The 12484-nt window shown below is 40.7% G+C and overlaps 1 protein-coding gene across 4 annotated transcripts in view; it reads left to right on the forward strand.

Annotated features, from left to right (window-relative positions):
- The first annotated feature begins 5612 nt into the window (after positions 1-5612).
- Positions 5613-12484, forward strand: part of MARCHF3 (membrane associated ring-CH-type finger 3) — an 88002-nt gene continuing 81130 nt past the window's right edge. For 2 of the 4 annotated variants that reach the window (XM_067315569.1, XM_067315575.1), the window contains exons 1-3: positions 5613-5698; positions 8933-9027; positions 9811-9857. In XM_067315569.1, the coding sequence (XP_067171670.1) occupies positions 8990-9027; positions 9811-9857 (85 nt within the window). In that variant the 5' untranslated portion in view covers positions 5613-5698; positions 8933-8989. Of the gene's footprint in view, positions 5699-7898; positions 7983-8932; positions 9028-9810; positions 9858-12484 lie in introns of those variants that run through there. The other 2 variants (XM_067315570.1, XM_067315571.1) reach the window with 2 other exon arrangements.

Genomic DNA, 12484 nt, shown 5'->3' on the forward strand with positions numbered 1-12484 from the left:
ACGTGAGCGCCGCAAAGCCGCGGGCGGCAGCGGCGGCCCGAGCGGGCCCGCGGGGGGCGCCAGCGGGCAGCGGAGCGGGCCGCGCCGCGCAGGCCAGGCTGGGCCGGGGGCCGCGGCGGTGAGCCGAGGCGCGGAGCCCTTCGGGCCGCGGCGGCGCACGGGGAGGCGGCGGCGCACGGGGAGGGGGCGCCTGCGGCCCCCGGGAGCGGCGGCGACAGCGCGTCCCCGAGGCGGCCCGGCAGGTGCGGCCCGGCGGCGGCCGGCTGGAACCGGCTGGAACCGGCGGGGGGAGGCGGCGCGCCGCAGCGGGCCCCGCGCCGTGAGTGTGCTGCAGGTAACCCCGGCTGCACCCCCCCCCCCCCCCCCGTAATCTGCTAGCTGAGCTGGCCGCAGCAGCCACAGATGGGGGGTTGTGTGTGTGTGTGTGTGTGTTTTTTAAGCGATCTTTGACTCTTCCGCTCTCTAGAGGTCGTTACTGATTTAGAAAATGTCTTTAAAGGAAATCGGGCTTTCTCGTAGCGGAAGATAACGAGAAGACGTGCCGCCGCCGCCCCTTGAAGCGGAGTGGGTCCTTTCGCTAAAAAGTGAAGAAAGGAACTTTGATAGCTCAAACGGAGACATTTAAAACGGGCTTTTAATCGCTGTTACATCTTATTTATGATAACAGTCCATTGCGTCTGCAAGTTCTTTAGCCTTCAAAAATGATTTCATAGCTGTTACAGCGACCTACCAAATGTTTGCAGAATGGTTTGAATTTGGAATACGTGTCCCAAACCGCAGCCCAGAACGGATGTGCTTGTAGCCATTGCACTGAACGTAAATTGCTGCAAGTTAGGATGAAATTTTACCTTTGATATTTTGCGGGATGGAATGCAATGGCTTTATGGCATTTACCTCAGATTGCTGTAGTTTGGAGGAGAAAATGTATAGAAATATGCATTGCTTGGTATTTAGCATCACCTTACAGCAGCGAGTGGTATTCCTGAATATGTTTATAAGGAGCTGGTGTAAAACTACTAAAAACACATTAGCGTTTCTATTCCTCTGCAAAAGAATTGCTCAAGATTCTCCTGTATTTTGAGAGCCTCCTCTGAAAAGCTTCTGGGGTAAAAACCCTGTGGGGATCCAAGCAGCTATAGGACACAGTATACCACTTGCACATGCTCCTTGGTCTCCTGTTGTGGCACCCTGTTTTATCATTCAGTATCTACCCGATAAATACCAAATTAACAAGATCAGATCACTAGCAAGTGCACTTTCGTTGGTGACCAGAGCTGGTTTTGAATGAGGGTCTACAGAAGAAAGGCTATTTTAATGCACCACTGACCTGGGCCATAAGTGTGTATTCTTCCATTTGCATCTGTTTCCCATCCATTTCTGCTTCAGTTTATATCCCTTTGTCTTACTAGAATGAGGAATAAATGGAGAGTAGGAATCAGTTTTATAGATATTCATAAAGTTCCTTTAAAAACAAAGAGCTAAAACGTTCAGGGCAGTCCTGCATTCCATTTTATTCAAATTTAACTGTGTTTTCATGTTTCTGATGTGTTACTGTTACATTGCAGAAAGAGATACAATTTTTTCAAGCAGTTCTGCTGTCAAATCTGCCTTAGAGTTCCAAAATCAAATATTACTTGCAGAAATGGACAGTGTGTATAGACAAATGCCTGTGAGTTCATAATAATTTCATTCTCATTTTTACAGATACAAAACTATGGAAATCAGGACATAATCATGTCTAAATGTGTTTAGAATTATGCGTACAAAACATCCAGAACCAAAGAGCTAGAGTATGCTGATGACCTGAAGTTGAGATGATTTAAGAGTATATAGCATCATAAAAAGGTGGGTAGTTGGAAAAAAAATCAGTCATGCTTATCTTTGCATGACTGATGCTAAGATAAGGTTTTTATACAGGTAATTATCTAGCCTAAATAATGGCTAGTTTTAGTGTCACATCTTATCTTTGCAGCAGACCAGGATTTATTAGCCAATGGAAATTCTATTTATAAGAAATTAGTCCAATTTGGCTTTGCAAAATACGGCACTGGCCAAGTTTAGACTTTCAAGCATCACTTGTTAGGTTATTGTTTACCATTATAGTATGAGGGAGGGTGAGTTTGGGAGTTCCCAAGCTTCCTGGCTTTTCATTTACATATTAATAGTGTCTCTCAGACAAGTCTCTGTAATTACCTGGGGGTAGGCTAAGGAGAGCTCCAGAATAGTCATGTTGAAAGGTTTTGCGTGTGTTGTTAGCAGTTTAGCCTCTTCATAATAAAACACAGATATGATATAGATTCTTCCATGGCATGTGAAAGCTGTGGGGCATCTGTGCAAAACTTCCCTTTTTTTATGTCAGTGGTGAAATCATGATGCTGGAGCTCAGCATTACAGAAATTTCACTCAGCCCAGTGCAGGCCAATGTTTGGGAACCCACCTGGTCACACGATGGCAATCTACGATGTGGCTCTGGGATGCTGCTCAGATAAACTGAGCTGCTGCAGTCAAATTGGCTGATGGATGATTGGATTTTCCCTTTGATCAGCTTCTGATCAATTGCAACTATACTTAACCTGTCCCAATGTAATTAGAACCCTTCAGTATTTATGCAAAGCCACAGCTCTTTTGTTTTATCCAAATAACCCAATAAATAGGATTAGTAAATCCTACTAATTTAAAAGCAGATTTCTATTGGAGCAGAACATTAGTTATGTTCTTGTGAAGCTGAAGCTGCACTATGCTAGGACTGTGCTTTAGCACAGGTTAAATGCAGCTCTTCCACCCACCCACCCTCCTTCCCAATGATGCTCTCTGGCAACTGTGGGCTTCAGAAGCACAGGGAAGCCAAGCTGCATCTTCTGTACTGTGGCAACACGATGCTGTCTGACAACATCTCACCCTCCCTCAGGGCTAGATGTGTCAGACTGCTCTGTGGTGGTGCAACAGCACAGAATGACTGGAGTGTGGACTGAGACTGGGGTCATTTTTAAAATCAGGATTAGTCCTTTGAATCTTTCTGTAACTGGCAAAACTGTAGGGCTTTAGCCTCACTCTGCATAGTAAATAAATTGATAGCCAGGACTCTGTTTTCAGTGCAAATTTCATGCTAACATTATTGGATGCAAATTTGAATTTGCAGTGGAAGGGCAAAGTTTCTTTAGTCCTACTGGCTGCATCTGACATCTATTAACAACTAACAATGTTTAGGCTCTTACACCTCTTTATACATAAGTGAAATACTGAGTCCACAAGTATGAATACTGCTACAATTTATAGGTACTTTGAGAAACTTAGAGTAGAGGAGGAAGATCCAAGTAAATACCTCTCCTGAGAGGAATGCTTCCCTGTGAACTCAGCCGTCACCCCCTGCGCCCAGCCTGCTGTCAGCTCTGCCCATGGCCGTGGCTGCCTTGTACTTGTCCGGTCACCACGTGTGCTGCTCTTCTCAGCCAGTATTTGGGGCATCTGGAAGGTACCTGAAAAGGGGGGGATAAAGAAGGGAACCAAAGTCATTTTGTGCACATATATGTATATAGGGGGGAATAAGATTCATGGAAATCTAGGCTTTATTCATTCTGCTGTTCATACAGCAATTTGGGTTTTTTTTTCCTTGTTTTGAAGGCACAAAATTTGGCCTGCTAGACTGGCAACAAAAATATTCATTTAAAAACTTGCCAGAATGCAAACTATTTATTTTGACATTTTTATTTTGCATGTGAACAAGCCCACATGCTGCACTTTGTTACGCCAAAAACACATCCATTCTGGGCAGCTATTTATTGTGGACGTAAACATTTCTAAATATGACAAGGCTAGTTACTGTCATTCAGATTTGCATTTTTACAAAAGGTTTCAAGCTTATTTTTGTATTTAGTAGGTGAAATCCTGGACAATTAGATTTCCACCTGGCCAAGTAAAACAAATTCAGTAGTTGCCAAGGACTATCATCAACGGCAGCACGTGCTGCACCAGTCACCTGGAACTTTGCAGTGACAGCAAGGATCCCACTCAGCTGCTGCAGCTGACTCTCTTAGTGGTATAAAGCACAAAACACAACTGAAGAGCATTTTCTGTCCCAAGCTAAACAGTATGTTACAAAATTAGCAGCCTGTTCATTGCAGTATATTCTATTTTAGGCCACATATTTTATGTGGTCAAAGAAAAAAATCAGGTTCTTTCCTAGCATCTGAAATTTGACCATTCAGTTACAATTTTCAAAGGGCAATACCTTTCCTTTGCACTTCTTCTGTTGAAACTTCTGGAAACGTGGCAAGTTACCCTTACCTTAGTCTTCTGGAAAAAATGAGCATCTTTGACAGCGTGGTAAAGCTGGTGGGGCAATGTCCTGTCATCAGTTTGATTTTTTTGATAGTTATCGGTTAGAAACATATCAATTAAATAGACTTAAGTTCAGATTGCACTGCAATGTTTTGTTCTTCCTTAGAGGGTAGATTGGCAAAACTGTCTCTCTAAAAACAAAATTATATAGTATTAGTACTAAGAAATTCAATGGATGCTTTAAGCTCTTTTTTATTGAACATCGTAAAACATGTTTATCAGTTGCAACTTAGTCCTGCCCCTGTTCTGTATTGTATATCACACTGAAAGAGTTTAAACTTGGGCAAATACAATGTGTGTTTGTGGTCAGCTGTAGTCAGTAAAAATACAGATAAGCCATTCCTGAACAGAAGCTGTGAAATCTGGCTTTATGTAAAGGGCGTTGATTGTCCCAGTGTGGCCCCTGGTGACAACTTTAGAATTAGATAGTATAAAGATGGTCATCTTTGCCAGCAGTCTCAGTGCAGACTCTCTTTTGCTTCTGTTCTAGAATGTCTTGTAAAGATCCCATTAAGATGCATCTGTGGAAGCAGCACTGCTGTTATTAGTGTTATTATGAATACATGACTGCAAGTCTCCAATATGGCACCCTTCAACAACACTAAATTGACTTAAACCTCCCCAAAGAAACCACAAACCCATCACCATCTTTCATAAATTAATTTGCTGTCACAGGAAGGACTCAGGGTAATGTGCATGCTTTTAATATTACAGAGTTAAATCATCTTGGCTGCAGCTTTTTATTCACTGCAGGAAGCATTATTTTAACGTTCTGATTAGGTACAGATTAGTTGTTTGATGGAATAATTTTGAGTAAGTAGAATATTTATGCCAAGCACTGCAGTAAGATTACTGAGGTTCAAAGCACAGCGCTTTGCATTTTTGTTAGTATCATGTAATTCTTACTGGCACATGTCTAGTTGAAACAGCGCAATGTATTTATGTCAGCATTTATGTTAAAAATTTTAAAAGAAGCATTTCAGCAAGAAAATATAATATTCTTTTTAAATTGAGCTACACTTCTTGAGATATCCGAAATTGTTTCTGGCCTGCTGCATAGTAAACTATTTTTCTGATTAATGTGTTGAGACTGTGAACATAAAAATGCTGGGAAAATGGTTTGACTGTGTGTATTTTAGAACTACTGTTGAAGCACCACATTTACCTTAAAATTGAATTTCATGAGCTATAACTTACCACAAAACAATTAAACTATACATTTCATTTTTGCCTTAACAGGACAATGGTGCTTCGTTTTCTGAGCAGAACAGTGCAGCTGGCAAGACATTCTTCTAGTCCACTGGGGAGACCACTCTGTTCAGCCAGCGCAAATAAACCAGTGTTGACTTTGTTCACCAAGGTAAGAGTTAGTTTACAGAATAAAGCTATGCAAGAGTGCTTATCAATCACCTTTGATGTACATGGATTCCACATGAAATGGTTCTGCCTTACCTTTTTCCCCTCCAGATTTGTGAAGCTTAGTATTATGCATTTTACCTTGAGGGTGTCTTTTGCCCCGGGCCTCACCAGTCACTGTGACCATAGCAAGCAACTAGTTACAAGCAGCAAATGGAGATTTCAAGTTTGCTGCATCTCAGTGACACTACAGTCCATTTACTAGTAGAAAATAGTCTCCAACTGCCAGTGTTTCATGCTGGAGCTGGAGAACAAAGATGAGTTCCTTCCTTGTCACATCTAATCTGCCCAGGACAAGCATGAGTGGCCAAGGTAGACTCTTCAAAGCGTTCCTGTTCAATTGCAGCACTACCTATGAGACTGAAAATGTATCAAACTAGTATTAATAGTGCAGCAGAAAAAATAAATTCTGGTTCACTCTTTTTGCTTCACTAGCTGTGTAAAGCTAACTGGAATAAAATGCAGGCAAAGGTTTATAGTGTGAACGGAGAGGACTCTAAGCATACGTGGAAAACAGATCTGATGAGCAGGAGTGGTCATTTGTGGACTGTCACTTTCCAGGATGGAATTATCATCGAGGGTCAGTGTTCTCCTCAAAGCTCTTTTGCACTTTTAGATGGATTGGCACACTGCAAAACCTAAACTGCCCTCCTTCTGCTTCACAGCATGCTGGCTCTGCTGCATTTATGTAGTTTATATAGCGTTTGAGGGGAGAATAACTAGAAATGCAAAGTACTGTGAATTTTGAAATCAGGAGGGTGGTATTTGTTGGAAATGGATGCAATTAAAGCAATTTCCTCATCCTGCACAATGTTCATGCTATCCCTAGCTATGTTACCTAGAAATAGGTTTAAAAAAAAAAAAGCAGTTGTTTCTTAATCAATGGAGTACATGTTATATGAAGAACCATACTGTAAAGTTACAGTTCTCTCTCTGCTGCCTGGTTCGGCATCAACTCATTCACAATCCAAAGGTGATAAGGTAGGGAATAATGAACTTGACTTTAGAGTTAATAATTAGAAAAAAGCTCTTTTATGATTTTTGTGTTATAAAAATTTCAAACTACTAAGACACTGTATGCAATCAAATTACTGTGAGCAGAGTTCAAGTGATTTTCTAAGCTGTCCTCTTTTGTTAAATATACTCTTAACTTAAAATGCTCTTCAGGTCTGATATCACTGGCAACTGCAGAGCAAAATGCAGACTACTTTCTAACAAATCTAATCTGCACTCCTAGTTTATGCTAATTAACTCAATTTTTTCCCCTCCTTGCTATTTTTAAAAATAAGGAGAGAAGAGGAGGAGAAGGAAGGGGTTTGCAATCTTCAAATGGTTTTCCTCTCACAGACTCCTTTTATGCAGTATGAGCATTCATGCAAGAACTGATCCAGGTTAAAAATTATCTTTTCTTTTTTCTCCCCCCCTCCCCCAAGGTTGCTGTTAACTGAGATCAGTTCTCCTGTCTAGCTGTACTATGCAGCTGCATGAGTGCTTAAGCCAGCACAAAAGAATTGGTGTCAGGAAGATGGGTCTGTTTCCTTCAGTATCACTGCCAGCTTAAAATGACCATAAAACTGCAGTCTAAGCCTGCAGGATAAATGGGGATTATCTGCAGAAATAAAAATGTCCTTTCCACCTTGTGTATTGTCTAACAGGTTTAGCTATCAGCATAGCATATGTCACTTTGGCAAGGGTTTTTTACTATCTCAGCAGTAGGATTCCCTTTTGCTACTGTAACGTACATCTCAGGTAGGAGGTTATCTGAGAGAGCTCTGTTCAGGCAACGCTATTACAAAGTAACATAAAGCCTGGTAGACACCTACTGTTACACCACTCTACTTTAAAATATATACTGATTTTAAATCAGTTCCAGTTTTATTAGTACCACATGCATGCTTAGGCTTGGCATCAGAGCAGGAGCAAAATCATTTTCTTTCTCAAGAGTCAACTTAGTTTTTCAAATGCTTTTGTGTAACTATTATGTTAGAAAGCTTTCCACAATCCTAGGAGAACTGAACGTGTCCTACTTTCACTGTAAGGAACCTGGCATGTTCCAAAAGTGATGTGCAGGATTCTGGGTTGTTCCTCTCCATCACTGATATGTGTATCTTCAGGTCTTTGGCACTTCAGTCCCTCCAAAAGTGACAAGCACTAGCAAGAAAAATACAGAACTGTTGATCTTCAGCATCTTGCATAGGTTTTCAGAGCAGAAGGACTTCTCTATACAGGCAAGAATTTTGATCAGAATGTGAATTAAAAGAACATTTAACCCCAATTGATGCACACACAGGAAGTAAGAAACAGTTACTTCAGATTAACTCCCTGTTTAAACAAGCCCCAAGAAGGCCTTAAGTGGGGCGGGGGGAGCAGTATTTCATGGCAGATGGACAGAGCCATCATGTTCATCACTGTGCATTTTGTTATGTGAATTATAGGCCAAATTGTGGCCAAATATGGAAGCACGTGCCTCCATGTGAATCACATTTTCAGATAGGCACTTGCTCTAACAATCACAGTGCATGACAGCAGAAGTCAGCTGTATAGCTATGGCAAAAGACGAGGGAATTTTCAGAAAGGAGGATTTGGGGTTGTTTTTTTTTTTTGAAAACTGACCACATAACAGGTCAAAACACTGCAGCTGTTTGTCACTTCCCTCTGCTGGAAGTTGCTGTCCCTCCAATTCTGCAGGTGGAAGAGATCATGCTTAATCCCTTTAGGCAAAATCAGCCAGGTTATCTCAAGCCACCTTCTTTTGCTATTTGAAGTGACCCAAGTGACTTGATCTGGAACAGATCAGAAATTACTCACGATTCCTGTATTCCCTTCCAACAAGGGCGGTACTGGCAGTTGTTTCCAGCTGGTGATGGCAACATCTTCAGTAAGCACTGCTGCTTACATGAAGGGATCTGTGTGCAACCTTCCAAGCCATGTCCACAAATCAGCTTATAAAAAACTCAATTGAAAACTATTAATTTGTACCATGAGGATATTAAAAAAAAAAACCAGCAAATGAGGAGTGCATAAGTTTTGTGACTGATGCAAGTTTGTTCTATGTTCGTCCATGCTGCACTGATAAAGTGGAGATTTACAAAGCAGGAAGACAGAAATGGGGTGGATAGGGGGAGGGAACCCACATTTACCTTAATGATCACTCCTCTCTGTGTATTATACTTTACAGCACAAATGATGGGCATATTTTGCTGTATTTTCCTTCAGAAACCATGCCCTCTATGTGATGAAGCAAAAGAAGTGCTTGAGCCACATAAGAAAAGGGTAATGTATTACAATACTATGTACATTTTATATATAGAAAGAATAGCTATCAGGATTCTTTCTTTGTAAAAGAAGATTGCTTGGATTTATTTGCATCTGTTATTCTTTCATGGGTGACTTCTTCAAGACAGTTTCAGCACTGATTTCCATAAAACTCATTATCCAAAAGCATTCTCTAACACTGCAATTCAAATAAGTCTTAGCAAACTAAACCAACATACACTTCACTGCAAAAATTTTCAAAACCTGTGCTTCTGTAAATACTATTTCCCTGGCCTGTAGCAGTGTTTGCAACTTTCATGAGGCAGATAACAATATTATTTGGGAAGAATGTTGGGAAGAAATTTCTGAGGGACAAGGAACTACAAATATTTGAATTCATGGCACGGTTTTTGGTGCTCAATCAGTTTTGATCTCTGTCTTGAAGGAAGAAGTTTTTAACAGTAGTATTGAAAAGATGGTGCACTCTGCTGCTCAACAAGAAGCTGCTGTGTTGCCAGCTGCATTTTGGTTGTGGCTGATGCTCACAGGAGAGTGGTTCTGCACAGGGGATCAAGTATCTCTGGCAGGACTGGAGAGAGGGTCTTTGCAGACATACAAAGTTTGTGGCTATATATGTTTTATGCCAACAAAATGGGCATTTGTCCACAACATGGAAGAATACAGCTAAACGCCCAAAGAAAGTGGTATTGCACATCTAAAGCAAATCTTAATCAACAAACAAGCAGGTATTGTTTTTTCAGTGTTCAATATGTACTAACATAAATTTCTTGTTTGTCACAGTTTATTTTGCAGGAGGTGGACATTACCCTTCCAGAGAACTCCTCATGGTATGATAAATACAAATATGACATACCTGTTTTTCATTTAAATGGGAATTTCCTAATGAAGCATCGAGTAGACATTCAAAAGTTTGAGGACCAGCTAACAAAGCTGGAGCTGCAAAATGATGGAAACCAGTGAAGAAAACACAGCTGTGTTGGTGTGGATCTGAAAGGATTTTGCACCATCAGTGGTGTGAAAGGGCAGTATTCATTATCAGGCCTTACTTTTCTTAGCATTTATGTTACTTGTTTCTTGAAAAAATTGATAACCTGTATTCTATTTTGTATTAATAGTCCTGCCCAGCTGCCTGAGTAGCAACCTTTCCTGTACCGTTCATCTGCTGCTATGCTAAATTGTTTGGCTTTTCATTGACAATAAATGCTGCTCCACAGCAGCAGATAAAATGAAATGTGCTTCCAGCTTGTTAGTACCTGTAAGCTGTAGGTCTGTAAGAGGCCTCCTTGTAGAAGCTCAACAATGTATCCTAAGTGCTCATTTTGAAATGGAGAAGAGGGCAGTTATTGTAAATGAAAAGGACACTTGATTAAAAGAACACTAACTGAAGCAGAGTCATAGTTAAACATTCATCACAATTTGATATAGTTATTACTCATACGTGAGTGCTGAATGGGTTTTTTTTCTTTTAATGGAATGAACATGTTGCACTTAAGCCTGTCACATCTACCACAGTGAGCTTTGAGTTCTTCAGTACTTAACCCCAGCCACAGCTGAAGGGGGGAAAAAATTAGAAAGGAGTGAAGTGTAACTGAGCCAACAGAACCAAACCTATAATGGAAACAAGATTTATTAACTCCAAACATGACTTTCTAATTTCAGAGTGTAAGATGGAAGCAAGAAACCTGAAGAGTTTCATTAAAAATTTGCTGGCCTAAGACAATGCGACTTCTCCCTTAGAACCCACCTATGTTCCTAAAAAAGATAAAAATAAAAAAAGCTAATATATGGTCTATTCCCATGTTTAGGGATGCATGTGGCATAATTCTCTGCCCTTACAAGCCCAGTGAGCAGAGAGTTTCTCTAAACACATTACGAGAATGGTTCTTAGACCAATGGGCTAGAGTTCTGTGGTAGTTCAGCCTGGTCTTTGTGCTTTCTGACAGACAGGAATCACGTTTCAGTTTACTCTGCAACACAGCTGCAAATCCATTCAGCAATGTCAAGAATACTCTTTTATCAAGAGATACTGCAGTTCTGTTAGTGCTTCACTGGAAGGATAGAATGCCAATGTTAAATATATTTTCAGGAGAAGAAAGACTGATTAAGGGACAGTCAACTGTTTTAGGCTGAATAGTCTGTAATAAACACTGAAGAAAGGTGTTTGTATTTTTGGTCTACTTAATAGATTCTTCTAAACAGAAGGATCTATTGCATATATCTCTTGCATTTCTGTTCTTTCTGTCATTGTGATATTCAATTTTGTCTCATAATTAGAAATGTAAACAAGGACACTTACCGGACGTGGTCTTCATATTGCAAAGAATCCAGGCACAACACTCAGTTAGGCCAGCAAAGAGATTCACTAGGAATCATTACAGACTTTAGCTTTTGGGATATGATTTGACGAGAACCCATGCAATGATAGTAGGCAGTTTCACTCCGTCTCTCCTCTGTGGTCCCGTCCTGCTTTGGCTTTAGCCTTTGACAGATCATTTGCTAAGCCAACTCTGTTGGATTCTGCAAGATGAAAACTTCCTGGGCAGATGGGGGTGAGAAATTAAAACCTTCTGACAGTTCAGCAACTGGAGTCCACTCTGCAAGGGGTCTAAAAGTATCTGAGAGCTCCCAGAGGGAAGAACTACATCCTTTTTATACCAGAGAGCTTTAGATAAGTTCAGCCACATCATCAAACTATAACATGAGGTTTATAGGACTTCAGAAACTTTCACTTCATAGCACCTCTCCTCCTGAAGAAGTCTGCAGGGAGAATGGCATCATATAGGAAAGCTTTACTAGATTTGCAAGAACTCAAGAGCAGCCTATCAGTTTAAGCACCTCGTTAAACCTATTTTGAGGTTTCCTCTCAGCCATTCTGATTAGCTGTTTGACCCAAAACTGAAATTATAGCCAACTGTTCTTTCTATAGAAAAACCCTCTGTATGACTTTAAGTAATCTGTTTGTTTATTTTGTAACCTTACTTTTACCTCCAGAGCCTTCTGTTTTACCCTGATGTGGTCATATGCACTGTAGTGGAGGAGTAGGTGGAGGAGATTGTCAAAAAACAAGCTGAAACTTCCCGGGGGTGAGTAACTGCACCCAGGGTAACCCAGCAAAGCATTAAGTATGGTGCTTTCACCAACAGGAGACAAACAAGCAAAGAAAAAAGAAAAAAAAAGGCAAAACTTGATGTAGCAAGATGCTTCTTGTGTTGCATGCTGCAGCATAGTTTTGCCCTACCCACAGTGCTTTTCATCACTTTTGAAAGGGAAGAAGGGGAGCTTAGGGGCAAAAACTTGTATACTTTATGCAGTTTATAATGCTACAGTCAAATTTTTAAGTTTACTGCAATTTACTGTTAACTAATAGGTCTGAATTAGTTCTGTATCAGCAGGCAAGTGCCATTCTCTTCCCTCCTATAATCTGAGATGGTTTCAGAGTGACAAGTTTTTTCCT

This window comes from Apteryx mantelli, chromosome Z, assembly GCF_036417845.1.
Source record: "Apteryx mantelli isolate bAptMan1 chromosome Z, bAptMan1.hap1, whole genome shotgun sequence".
Classification (NCBI taxonomy): domain Eukaryota; kingdom Metazoa; phylum Chordata; class Aves; order Apterygiformes; family Apterygidae; genus Apteryx; species Apteryx mantelli.